Source organism: Lontra canadensis, unplaced genomic scaffold (assembly GCF_010015895.1).
Source record: "Lontra canadensis isolate GAN:19392208 unplaced genomic scaffold, GSC_riverotter_1.0 scaffold57, whole genome shotgun sequence".
NCBI lineage: Eukaryota > Metazoa > Chordata > Mammalia > Carnivora > Mustelidae > Lontra > Lontra canadensis.
Window position 1 is genome coordinate 6,787,477 of NW_022631051.1, and position 12,882 is coordinate 6,800,358.

At 41.5% G+C, this 12,882-nt stretch overlaps 1 protein-coding gene across 3 annotated transcripts in view; it reads right to left on the minus strand.

Moving 5' to 3' along the window:
* PIEZO2 (piezo type mechanosensitive ion channel component 2) overlaps positions 1-12,882 on the minus strand; it is a 458,183-nt gene that overhangs the window by 114,687 nt on the left and 330,614 nt on the right. For all 3 annotated transcript variants that reach the window (XM_032875773.1, XM_032875772.1, XM_032875771.1), the window contains 5 exons: positions 12,054-12,216; positions 8,889-9,008; positions 6,042-6,080; positions 4,964-5,102; positions 1,943-2,091 (listed from right to left, as the gene is read on the minus strand). In XM_032875773.1, coding sequence (XP_032731664.1) covers positions 1,943-2,091; positions 4,964-5,102; positions 6,042-6,080; positions 8,889-9,008; positions 12,054-12,216 — 610 coding nt within the window. The remainder of the gene's footprint in view (positions 1-1,942; positions 2,092-4,963; positions 5,103-6,041; positions 6,081-8,888; positions 9,009-12,053; positions 12,217-12,882) is intronic.

A 12,882-nucleotide genomic window follows, 5' to 3' on the forward strand; every position in this document is an offset into this window, starting at 1 on the left:
ATTATGGCTCTGTTAAAACAATGAAAATGGCACCAGATAAGGGCACGTCTTTAATGAAGGATCTGCTCTGTTATGTTGTTTTTACAATAGATTTTTTCTACTAAGTAGCAAAATGTGTATTCCAAGTTTTTTTGTTTTGTTTTGTTTTGTTTTTAAGCTCTATTTCTTTACAAAGAAAGACCAAACTAGGGGTGCCTGGGTGGCTCAGTCGGTTAAGTATCTGCCTCCAGCTCCAGTTATGATATCAGGGTCCCCCCTGCATTGAGCTTCCTGCTCCGTGGGGAGTCTGCTTCTCCCTCTCCCTCTGCCTTCTCTTCCCTGCTGCTTGTGCACGTGCTCTCTCTCTGTCAAACAAATAAATAAAATCTTAAAAAAAAAAAGATCAAACTGAACTGGCTTATTTTTAGAAAGAAGAAAAGTGTATAGATACTCTATTGAGTTCAGAGTCAGAATTGTATATTTCATTTATAATTGGTATTTTAAAATTAGAATTTTATTACAGTTTAAATTAGAGGTTGATATATCAAAAATGTCAAAAGGTACCAAGAGCACAGAATTAATATTATTTAAAGAACAGAGTTTGTAATCACTAAATGAACCATCTTTAATTTCCAAGAGCTTTCTCTTTGCCAGCCCTCTCTCAGATGCGCAGTGGTCCTTACGAGAAGCTGACATTGACTAAACATGCAGGTACATTTGGAAGACATCTTGAGGGTGTGACTGGAGAAATTGTGTTTAGGTATTTCCCCTTTAGAGGTATAGAATATTTTCATTTTTTATCATCAAAGTTGTCATGGGATCTCACCATTGACCACTAAATATGGAATATTTTTGTCATTTTTTGGACGATTTTATTTATTTATTTGACAGAGAGAGAGAGAGAGCGCGCCAGAGAGCACAATGGAGGGAAATAATAGAGGGAGCAGGAGAAACAGGCTCTCTGTTGATCAGGAAGTCCAATGTAGGACTCAATCCCAGGACCCTAGGACCATGACCTGAGCTGAAGGCAGATGCCCAACCAACTGAGCCACCTGCACCAATAGGGAAGAGTTTTGTGTTAGTTAAGTGTTAGGCATCTCAAAAATAAATCAGATTTCCCATACAAGCTTGTTTTTAAGAAGGTTATAAATTAGAGGGTCTTTTATTTTCTATCCCTAGGCTAAAGGACTATTTTTTTGAAGCTGTGATGCCCGAGATGGAAGAAGTGAGTATAAACACACATCAACTGAGCACGCACAATCAGAAAAGCTCTTGGAAACTCTGGTTGACGTTCATACTGAACATCATATGAACGTTCATATGAATTTGACTTTCATACTGGTAAAAATTTACTGCAGCTAAGATGGAGTAAAGTCTCACTCAAATTTAGGGTAAAATGTGAATGTAACTCTCACTGTCTGAAGAAAATAAAAGCAGTCTGTGTTAACTTTGGACACCTTCAATACCACACAGAAAAACTACCCAATAGATCTTTTAATTTTTAAAAAATGTATTATTATTATTACTATTATTTTATAGAGGGAGGGAGAGAGCAGGGGGAGGGTAGAGGGAGAGAGAATCTTAAGCAGGCTTCACACCTGGGGCAAAGCCCAATGTGGGACTTGATCTCACAACTTTGAGATCATGACCTGAGCTGAAATCAAGAGTTGGACATTTAACTGACTGAGCCACCCAGGGGGACCGCAATAGATCCTTTTAAATTGGCAAAAAAGGGAACAGTCACATTTGACAGGCTAATTTGAGAGAAATATACTAATATTTAAAAAGAGGCTAAATAGAACAGAACAGGATTTTGAAAACTGTAGTATGAGGGTCCCAAGAAAAATAAAAATAAACCAACCATCCCCCGCCAAGACATTAGGGAGATTAGAAACTGGTGCCAGCCACGAGAGGACTGTGGGGGCATTTGTGGAGCATGACCGCTGTCCCCTCTCATACATACCATCATGGCAATGAGGGCACAGATGTAACTTTGTTTCATAATAAACTGGAACACAGAGACCATGGCGTGAACTTTAACGCTTCGTTTCTCCTCATGGCTCCTTTCCTCCTCAAATTCTTCCTTCTCATCCTCTTCTTCCTCTTTCTTTTCTAGATAGAGAGATAATTTATATAACTTGATGCTAATATGTAAACTCTGGATAAATGTCCCCAGCAGTGTAGCACATATATGGTTTTAATACTTTTATTTAAGATTTTAGAGATGATTTCCAACTAACAAAGCCTTTAGATTCAAACAGATTCAGTAAGTGTTGCCTGGTCAGTGTAATGGAATCCTGCACTCAGAAATCCCAGAAAGAAAATTTGAATTTAAGAGATGATGGAGGGTAGCCTGTAAGATGGTTCCCAATGATCTTACCTCATGATCATGTATTCCTCTCCCCTTGAGTGTGGGTGGGACCTCACAAATAGGAGGGATGGTATAGAACTTCCAAGATCAAGTTTAAAAAGATCGTGACTTCTGCCTTGGCTACTTTCTCTCATTTTCCTGCTCATTCTGAGAAGCCAGCTGCCATGTTATAAACTGCCCTAAGAAGAGGTCTGGGAGGCAAGGAACTGCTTGCTAGTCTCTGGCTAGTTAGTAGTCAGCAAGAGCTTGAGGCCAGTCAATAACTCATGGGTGTGTGTGAAAGCAGATTCTCCTCAGGTGAGCCTTTAGATGAGACCACAGCCTGAGCCAGCAGCTTATCTATAACCTCATTGGAGACCTCGAGCCAGAGAAGCTCACCCTAGTCACACCTGATCCCTGCCCCCCAGAAACTGTGACAGTAAATGTTTTAAGCCACTAGTTTTTGGAATAATTTGCTTTTCAGTAATAGATAATTAATAAAAGAGTATCTGGAGTACAGATATAGTGAAGGTGCAGAAAACCAACCAGACAACCAACTGAGCAACCATTTTGCCAGCGTGAACTTGGTAACCCATATCATGCTGAGGCAGAAAGTCATACTAAGAATGGAAATATCAGATTAAAAGCAAGAAAAAGTGTGGAGGGCTGAGGAGAACAGGACCAGCAATGGAAAAGAACTGGCACAGTAGTGAAAGAAGGGTTTCTCCTCAAGATCCTCCTCTACAGGTCTGGAAAACTAATTTGATTTCAAACATGAAGTAATGAGTGACACACTTATGTGAAACATCCTTTCTGTCCTGTTCAAATTAAATGGGTCGCATGTAAGTGGGTTGCATCAGGGAGTTGCTCTACACCACAAAGAGGAAACATAAACCACCAAAAACCCAGTGAGCGTGCACAGCACTCTCCAGAAGTGAGTGTGGCATGATGTGGCAGTATTTCCTCGTGCACAAGCCCACTGCCTTCCACCCCTCCAATGTTGGGACTGGGGGCTATAAAGGAAGTCCACAGATGGGAGACAGGAAGAAATGGAGTCTGAGGCATTTTTCCAGTTCCTGGTGCTACTTTTCTGGTTGTAACACTGTCTGCGTATATAGATTCAAATTAAAAAAAAAAAACAAAAACTAACTTTCCAGCTTTTGTTTTACCTTTGGAAGTCCAGGTTATGATATGAGAAGGTGTGCGTGCCCTGTCAGTAGCCAAATTCTGCTCATTTCTCTTTATGTTAAGTCACGGGTAATGAAAAGACACCTGGCCGTGACTTGAGTGTCCCAACCTTTAGAAGTTGCAAATGCTGGTTCCTGGGCCTGTCCTTTGTAATTCAGATGCCAAAGAATGGAAGAACCCGCTTTAGAGAGTACAGTATTTCCTTGAGCTACTCGGTAAGTGAAAACCTTGGTTTAAGCCCAAGTTATGAACTGAAACACACGCACATAGAAAGCAGAAATGGGTAATTAACCCATGGAGTCTGGTGCTCCATGAAGATGGCAGGTGCCACCTGGGGGTGGGGGGATGGGCGGGGCTACTAGCTTAGGGACCTGAACTCTGTCTGACCTTACTAAGGAAGGCTGCAGAGTGTGACTAACCCTTTGTACTGCTCAGTGGATACCGGGTCAAGGACAACTGCAGGGAGTACTATAACTACACAGAACACTATAGTAGAGTAAGTCCGACAAAGAATTATGAAAAAAAAAAATACATTAAGCTGACTGTATCAATAATACAGACTGGAGAGTTGCCCAGTTGCTGGCCATTTACTCAAGGTAGGATCATGGGTCACAACTCTAGGTTTAATCCCATATAAACAGAAAACACCTGCATGTACTCTGCTTTTATATTTATCCCTCAGTAGCAAACTTAGTTAATTCTCCCTCTATGAATTGATGATAGGCATGGTCTCTGGCAGGACAGTGACAACAGTGGTTGAGTCAACTGTTGCCTTGCAGGAATGAGGGTCTAACATTGCCAAATATTCACATTGTTCAAGGGATTCCAGAAACTTCCATATCTCAGTCAGAGCTGCACTTTCAAAATGTTGGTTATTTTCGTTTTTTCGCTTCAGAAAATGCTGTGTAGGCCAACCAGACAAAACATGACCCAGGTCACAGACACCAATTTGTCATCTCTAGGAATGACCTGTTTTCCTTCAACATAATAAACTGAGAGAGACGGGAGGAAAAGGTCTAGTATAAGTTTCCAACCTCCCATTCTCCCCCCCCCCATTTTTTTTACTAGACAAAAAGTTCTGAAAACATTCATCCATTAACCAGCAGAATTTCTGACCATGATTATAATATCAAATTCTAGAAAAAACAAAACACACATACCCACATGGGTTTAACACCATAAATGAGTTGACATGTTTAAAACGATTTTTTGCCCTTTATTTTTCAAAGCTTTCAATTATACCATTATTTTGTACAGAAGGACAAACTAGCCATAGCAATATGGTGGGGCGATATACATGACTGAAGGAAAGAAGCTTCATTATGCTGACCATGGAAGACAATACCCGTTAGAAAAAAATAGAATGGACACAAGAAACAATGAAACGCAAAGAGATGTCCGGCGCATGCATGAGAGGAGACGAAAGCAGCAGGGCTGGCTTCTTACCTGAGGAGTCTTCGGAGGGCTGCCACCGGTACTGGGGGGTGGAGTACAGCTCGGCTTTGGCAGGGCCGTTCTCTATGGGCAGACTTGGGTGGATGGTATGGTAGTCTACAGGATTGCCGTTCACAGTCACCAGCAGGCCCTGGCAGGGGAGCGCGGGGGCAAAGGCACAGTTGTGTTTCCAATGTGGACACACTGCCTCCTTGCCTTGTGCTAGCTAGACAGAACCCTACAGTGGAGAACTGATTGACAGCTGAACGAGGTCGTCATTTACCCACTTGAGCAAAATGAATCATCTACACTCCTTGGTTCACATCTATTTTCCAGAGTGGTCCCAGTAAAAATGGAATCTGATCTTCTTGTATTTCTGCTAAACCCCAGGCAAGGCACCCTCTGTTCTTAGTACCAAGGGGAAACCCTGGAAAGGGCTGGCTGAGGCTTCCTGGTCTGGATTGATCCCCTCTCCAGCCTCTGCTCCTAGGGTTTCTCCTCCCAGCCCTCCTCCAGCTGTTGGAATTCCAGACTTTTCCTAGTTCCCAGCCAAAGCACCCCTACCTTGGCCACTCCCCACCCTGTCCACAACCCAGTGCAGCTCTGCAGAGGACTAATGCAGTCTTGGGTTAGCTAGAGCCCTCTCGGAAGGTCTTTGCTGAGGCTGTCATCTTGGAATTCCCATGTTGAACTTTGTAAACGCTTAGTGAGATTTCTTGTTTTTTCCCTGTCTCTTTGGCTTTAGGGTATAAGCGTGTGTGTGTGTGTGTGTGTGTGTGTGTCCATGAACATGCAAGACTTCCTATTCAAATTATGTAATAGGTCTATCTGCAGAGCAAAATGTTTTTAAGAACCCTCCAACCGGCTTTTAAAAAGTTTAAATACATTCTGTATGACTATAGTCGAGCTCATATTATATGAGGTAGTGTTATAACAGCAATAAACCAGATATAATTTCTACAAGAAAAATATTCAAAAACTTAGGGAAATTTTATAGATCATTAAAATATACTCAAAGGAGCCAATCCCATTTATATCACTTCTGCATCACTTATACGAGCATAAAAGATAATTCTAAGAATATACTAACATCGGATGGTTTGTAGTCATCTTGGGTCATGGATAAAAGCTGCAAAAGCAATGCAGGACAGCAGTGTTAATAGGTAAGCAAAAAGCATTGCAATGTTTATATATATCTGTAAAGTTTTACTACACATCTACCATTCCTTCAACTAGCTAGATGCTAGTATGTTAAAATTGCCAGGCAAAGTACAAAGGGACAAATAATTGAACTGGATGTCGTTATGTGTTATAACTACTCTCCAGCTTCTGGTGTTGACTTTTAATTGTGACAACAAATAACCAGTCACGAACCACGTGATTACAAAGGCTGATCGTATTTTTTAACTGTCTTATTTTACTAGAATAAGCTTCTGCTATTAGTATCCCCCCCAAACCCCTGAGACCTTTGTAGAATTCTGAAAACATTTACTTTTCAAGAAATAGATGTTTCATACTCAGGAAAAATTGATTTGTAATGCACGCTGAGAATATTTTAAGATTTACATATTATCTACCACAAACTAATTATTACATGACTGTGTTTTTATTTTTTACTTATTTATTTATTTTTTTTATGACTATGCTTTTAAACTATATTAGCACCAGGTGGTTTGGGCCTTCCTCAAGTAAGAAGCACTTTCTGGGCTAATGGTTCTCCAACTTTTTTGGATCAGTACTCATTTATAATCACAAAAAAATCACTGAGAATCCCAAGGAGTTTTTAATGATGTGGGTCCTGTCTATCAATATATACTATACTAGAAATTAAAACCGAGACCTTGAAAAATACTTATTAGCTCCATTAAATTTTCCTCAAAATTTAACATGTTCACATAAATCGTTTGATTCAAATAGCTATATTTAAAAAAAAAAACCAGTGAAAAAATATGCTTTTGTGTATCTTTTTAATATCTGGCTTAAAAGAAGACAGCTGGATTCTCATATCTGTTTGTGCATTTAATCTGCTGTGATATGTTATTCTGGATGAAATATATGAAGAAAATCTGGCTTCACCAAGCTTTGTAGTTGGAAAAAGAAAGAGTATGTCAATTGGCTAGCCAGGTCATTGTGGACAGTTGTTTGTTTTGATGCCATACCAAACTCAACAAGTGGTAGTGACCTTAAGATTAGCTGCTACGTGGAATCTGAAATTGTATCAATGAGAATTTCATTCCGTTATGTTAAAATCCCACTGCCGTATCACATATTGGTGATTTGCCTCAGTGAGTTATACTGTCTACCAAATATTGACACACTTCATTACACAATATTTAAAAAAAACTCATTTGTTAATACAGTCTTATCACTGATCTCATCATGGAGGTCCTCAAGTATGGGGGCATTTTCAAGCTCTGAAGAATGGATCCAAGTTTTCTAATATTCTAATTTTCACTCAAAATTTCAAATTTTACCACTGGCAACAAACATTGTCGGTTGTTTGCCTTGAAGTGATGGGCTCACTTCATGTACTTGCCAGGAATTCTCTGCCAAATCCTCATCTCTGAACACCCGTAACTCATCCACTTGTGGTTCCTCCCAGGGCCTGTGGTGTGCGGTGGGCGATAGCCAGCTCAGCTCACCCTTCCTACAGTTGACCAAGGGCTTTTGAGCAAGACATCATCACCCTCTCACACGTGGTACTCTGTTGGACTTCCCATTTTGCCACACAGGGTATTAAAAATACGGTGAGTTCTGAAGTAGAGATTTAAGAAAATGGATATCCATTTTTGGTTCACCAAGGACATTCATAAGTGAACCAGCCTCACCGCTTTGTTTCTTCAGAGTGTGCGGCCACCAAGGGTAGGGCTGTGGGTGTGGGGGATTCGTGCCACCGCCTGGGTCTGCTTTTTGCTTTTGTATTAGCAGAATGCAAGTCGGCATAGTGAAAAGAAGGCACGTATTTTAAATATTACTTAAACAAGAGTTTTGAGCTTATGGAGGGTCTCAGGAATTCCCCAGAAGTCCATAGGTCTCTCCATTTGAAAAATTCCTGGGCTATCTTCTATGGCTATCTGTCGTTTGTAAAAGAAGCAGGATAATCTGACACATGGTGTGATGAGAGAGAAAGGCCCCTGGAAATCCTCAGACATCTTAGGGCACCCCATGGGCCGGCAAGGTCATCCACTGCCGTGAGGCAGCTCATTCATTGCTTTGCCCTCTCTCAGCACATGGCGGCCATGTTGAGAACAAGACCATGTGACTTCAAGAACCCACTGGCCACCAAATAAGTCAGAGAATCTACTCCTCAATTCTCTAACATGCTACCAAGCAAGTGGTTTGTATCTGTCATGATGACATTGCAAATGGGCATTTTTAATGAGTCAGTATAGCCCTGAGTTGAGTTCAACATGGTCAATAATTGCTCCAAGGGTTATATGAATTACCCATCGTGACTTGCTTTTCCTTGTCAATCCATACTGTTGCCTGGGAGTAGTAAGAGATCCTTAATCATATTCACATAGACTGTTTTGTTTTCTCTAAGTGGTTGCTTGAGTTATTACTGTGGCCAGCTGGCCAATGAAATGAAATTATTTTCTGCAATGTTTTGACACTGAGACTTTCCCTGCCTGTGCTAACAGTTGCTTTGTTATTTTTTGTTTGTTCTAAACACAAATCTATTTTTCTTTTTAAATTAAGTCTTTCTTTTAAGGATGAAGAGACTTCATAGAAAGCACTCAAATGTAAACTGGTGTTTTCATAGCACTGGGTTCCCCTCTCTGCATAGAGCTTTCTGCTACCGAGACTTCAAAATCAAACTCCTTCTGTAAACTATGCACAATCTGAGTTTGCATACGATATATGACTCATATTCAGCAATGTAACACAAAAGAATCAAAATAAATTAGGGAATGGAAATTGCTTTCTTGTGGCTTACTTTTCTTTCATCAGTTGGGTAATGGGTGGCATACCACAGGCTTCGCCTCCTCTCCGCTGTTATTTGGATGGGGCTACAAGCCAGGGCTCTGTCCTCTTCCTTGGTCCTGTCATCCTGCACCTGAGACACAGAATAACCCACAGGACCAGCTCTGCTTCCCAGAGCAGCTCCCTTAGTGGCCTGGGGGACCCCGAGAAAGTGTTTCCCCCATGCCTTGATAATGATCAATTTTTTTAAATGAATGTATATGATAGGTGGGATTTCATCAAGACATTTTAAAGAATGACACCAATGCTCCCTTGTAAATTCTCAGCACATCAATGATACATCCTGATCCCTTCTAAGCCCCATAAATAACAGAGATGAGCTCTCATGTGAACTATCCACACCTTCCCACCAGGTATTCCAAAGTCCACTCACCACGCAAATGGTTCTTAAAGGAAGGACCTTCAAAAAAGTGCTCAGTGGACTGTGTGACCCACCCATGGTTAGTCTTTAATTAAAAGGAAATTAAGTAAAGGCAGAATCATTGAGAGCTTACACACAACAGTAAGGAAGAACTCATCTAATGCACAAAACCATCACCTTGCCTTACAGGACACTGGCCTACATTAGACAATTGGTCTAGAAGAGATATAAAGAAAGAGAGAGAGTATAAGGGGCAGAATGCCCTTGAGTGCTTTTGTATGGTTTCCCAACAAAGGTGTTCCAACATAAAGGGCATTAACACACCACCGATAGTGGAGTGCAGGAAGGGAACTTAAGGTCTTGGTGCCCAGTTTCTGGGTTCTGGTATGCCAGGGTAGGGTACCCATAGGGAGAACCCAAATGCCTTGGGTGGGAGTTCATACATGCCAGGTGGGAGCCCATACACTATTTAATTCTTGACACCTGCTTCTCTCTCTCTCTCTCTCTCTTTCTTAAACATGCATCATAGACTTTCACCTCAGAACTCACATTTGCTGGCTGGCATTTTTCATGAAATGTGCCAGGTCATCTGGAACTATGATATAATCAGCCACCTGTCTTCCATCATTGCCTCAATGAGAAAGTGCTGTGTCCCAGCCCATTTAAAATACTGGCCACCTGAAATGTTGACGCTGGTATGAATTAGGCCCTGTTCTCCACACACCCCTCTAGACACTGCGGTCTATAAGACGGCTATTAAGTCTACTTTCCTTTGTCCCCAGAGGGCCCTCGGCTGAGGAAGCCGAATGTCTCATGGACCTGAGGGGCTGTAACACAGCCTTCACCCATACAGAAGCATGACAACATGGGTATGTAAGTTCCTGTCATTCTGTGGGGCTGCCTGAGGTCTCACAGAGAAAGTGAAGAACACAGAGAACACTTATTAACTTGGATGACTTAAAGTTATCTTCATCCCTTGTAAGATGCTGTTGAGAAACCGTTCCCACAATATATTTTAATTCCTTTGGTATATACTTTTATTTGCACATGTGTGCCCATCCCTTACCTTCTGTGTGTTTATGGAGGAAGTGAACACAATGACATCACTTTAAAGCATTTTATGGGCACACGCAAGTTTTGGGAGCGAGTTGGAGAAAAATGTAACACAAAATGATTGGCATTCCTTATGACCCCAGAAAGCATTTTGTTGCATGCAGCTGCCATCAGTGGGCCCCAAGAAAGATGCCCTATGAGAACCCTGCGAACAGAAGTGCCTCTGTGGCCCCTGTTACCCGGGACTGTCTGCCCAGTGAGGAGAAGGTGTCACACAGGAGGAAGGACAGGACAGAATCCCATTTCTGCAGGAAGCACTTCAGCTGGGGAGGGATGAGGACATCCAATTCCCCTAATTCCATTGTACTGACTCGGATCCCATTTACTTGTTTTGGGTAAGCTTTTTTTCTGGTAAAATGTCCAGTTCCTCTGAGTGGAACCCTCGCCTCTGGGCAATATTCTAGCCCCCAGCTTAGCGTCTGAGGTAATTGGCTTTCAATAAATATCCTGTCTGCCTGTCGGGCTGCCTGAGTGAATGTATGAACAACAGTCTTGCGGGTATGAACACAGAAAAGGCCCGATCTAGAAGTGACAGGAGAGGACGTGTGACTTCACGCAGCCATGCTCATTAGGAACGGCTTCTCAGGTGTGGATGCTCCCCTGGCAGGTGGTGGATGAGAGGTGTGACAACCCTCGTCTACACTACTTTCCTGCCTTGTGTGCTGATGAGCTACCTGATGACTGAGCTTCTTAGAGTCAATTAGGATAAGAAATGTAAGTGGCTAATGTTTTCTCTCACGAAAAGGGAAAAGAGAGAAGCTACCCAGGCTCCCTTGCCTGGCCCTCAAAGGTGGCATACGCCTTGTTAATAATACGCCATGGGAAGAAACCAGTTCTCTGTTGTGCTTAAAGGAAACTCCCTGGTCCCCATACCTCACAATGGGGTACTTGGGAAACTCCAGGTACCACTGACAGCTGGGGTGTCCCTATCCCATCCACAGATGTTAGAGGTCTGAGAAGGTTCTGGAAGTCTGGGCACCAAGATAACAGTCTGGCTTGTCCCCAGAGCCCTAGCTTTGTTGTCAAATGTGGGTTTGAAGCTAATTCCTACTGCTCAGACCAATTTACCTCTCTAACCTCACTTTCCTCATCTTTAGGATGGGTATGATACCTATTCAGAGTTACATAGTGCATGAAATGGAGATAATGTAGAGGAACAGCCTGGTGTACGACCTGGCACTTAGTAAGTCCTCAATGAAGGTATCTTTGATTTTCCTCACCACTGACCATTCTTGCTGGTGATATATCAAAGGGAAACCAGGCTTTGTTCTAATAGCACATGTATTCCCATCGTGCTCTTTGCAAAAATAAAATATTAGAACCAGAACACTATAGCTGTTTAAGAATTTAGCACTGGTAAGTCAGCAGTTAATAAGAATGGCCCGGGGTGCCTGGGAAGCTCAGTCAGTTAAGCGTCTGCCTTCGGGTCAAGTCATGATCTCGGGGTCCTGGGATCGAGCCCCACATCAGGCTCCCTGCTCGGCTGGGAGCCTGCTTCTCCCTCTCCCTCCCCCTGCTTGTGCTCCCTCTCTTGCACTATTAAATGGATAAATTAAAAAATTAAAAAAAAATAGGAATGGACTGGTTCCCCTGGAGTTTCCAGGTTACTCAGCCTGTAAGATCACCAAACGTTTCGATCCTTACAAGAGGCTCCTGTAGCCAGATGCGGATGAGCGTTGCGAGCGTGTAGTACATCACCAGGAGGACGATGGGGTTGGCATGGTGATACCATGACAGGTCTGGGTTTGCTATGATCTTCCAGGTGCTGGAACAGTCTGTGTGAATGACTGATTTGATACCAAACAACCTGTTTCAAAACAAAAGAAAATATTAGGAAGACGCAATAAACTACATGTCCCTAACTTAGTAAAAACATCTTGTTTTTAAGAGGCTTATGAGCTAGCCCTAGGCTAAGCCATCCCAGTGTAGATATTTCATTACTTTTCAGTATATACAACTGTATCCCTAAATGACATCTGTACATATACATATAATGTATATTATAAAATACATATATTTTATATACATATAATACACATATATACATATATATACATAATATATACGTATATAGAAAATATACATCCTTAAATCATATAAATGTGTGTTAATGTGTGTGCAAGTATATAAAATCAATAATCTTTACACTGACTCAAAAATCTAATACTATCTAATCTAATATATAATGCTAATACCATTAATCAGACTAATTTATCTAATAATAACTCCTTGCACACCTATTAGAAATTTACATTTTAATTGCCAATCAACCCTATTAGATGCCTGCATTACTGAAATGCCAAGTATGTGGGGACACGTTACTAAGGTCAGCTTAATGGGCACCTATTTTGTTTTTGGCAGGATTTAGTGTTAGCTATTCAGCTGGTATTGATATTCTTGGGCAAATATTGAAATTGGACACAGTTCTATGATTCAGCCATAAAAGCCAGATAGTATATACTAGAATTTCTGG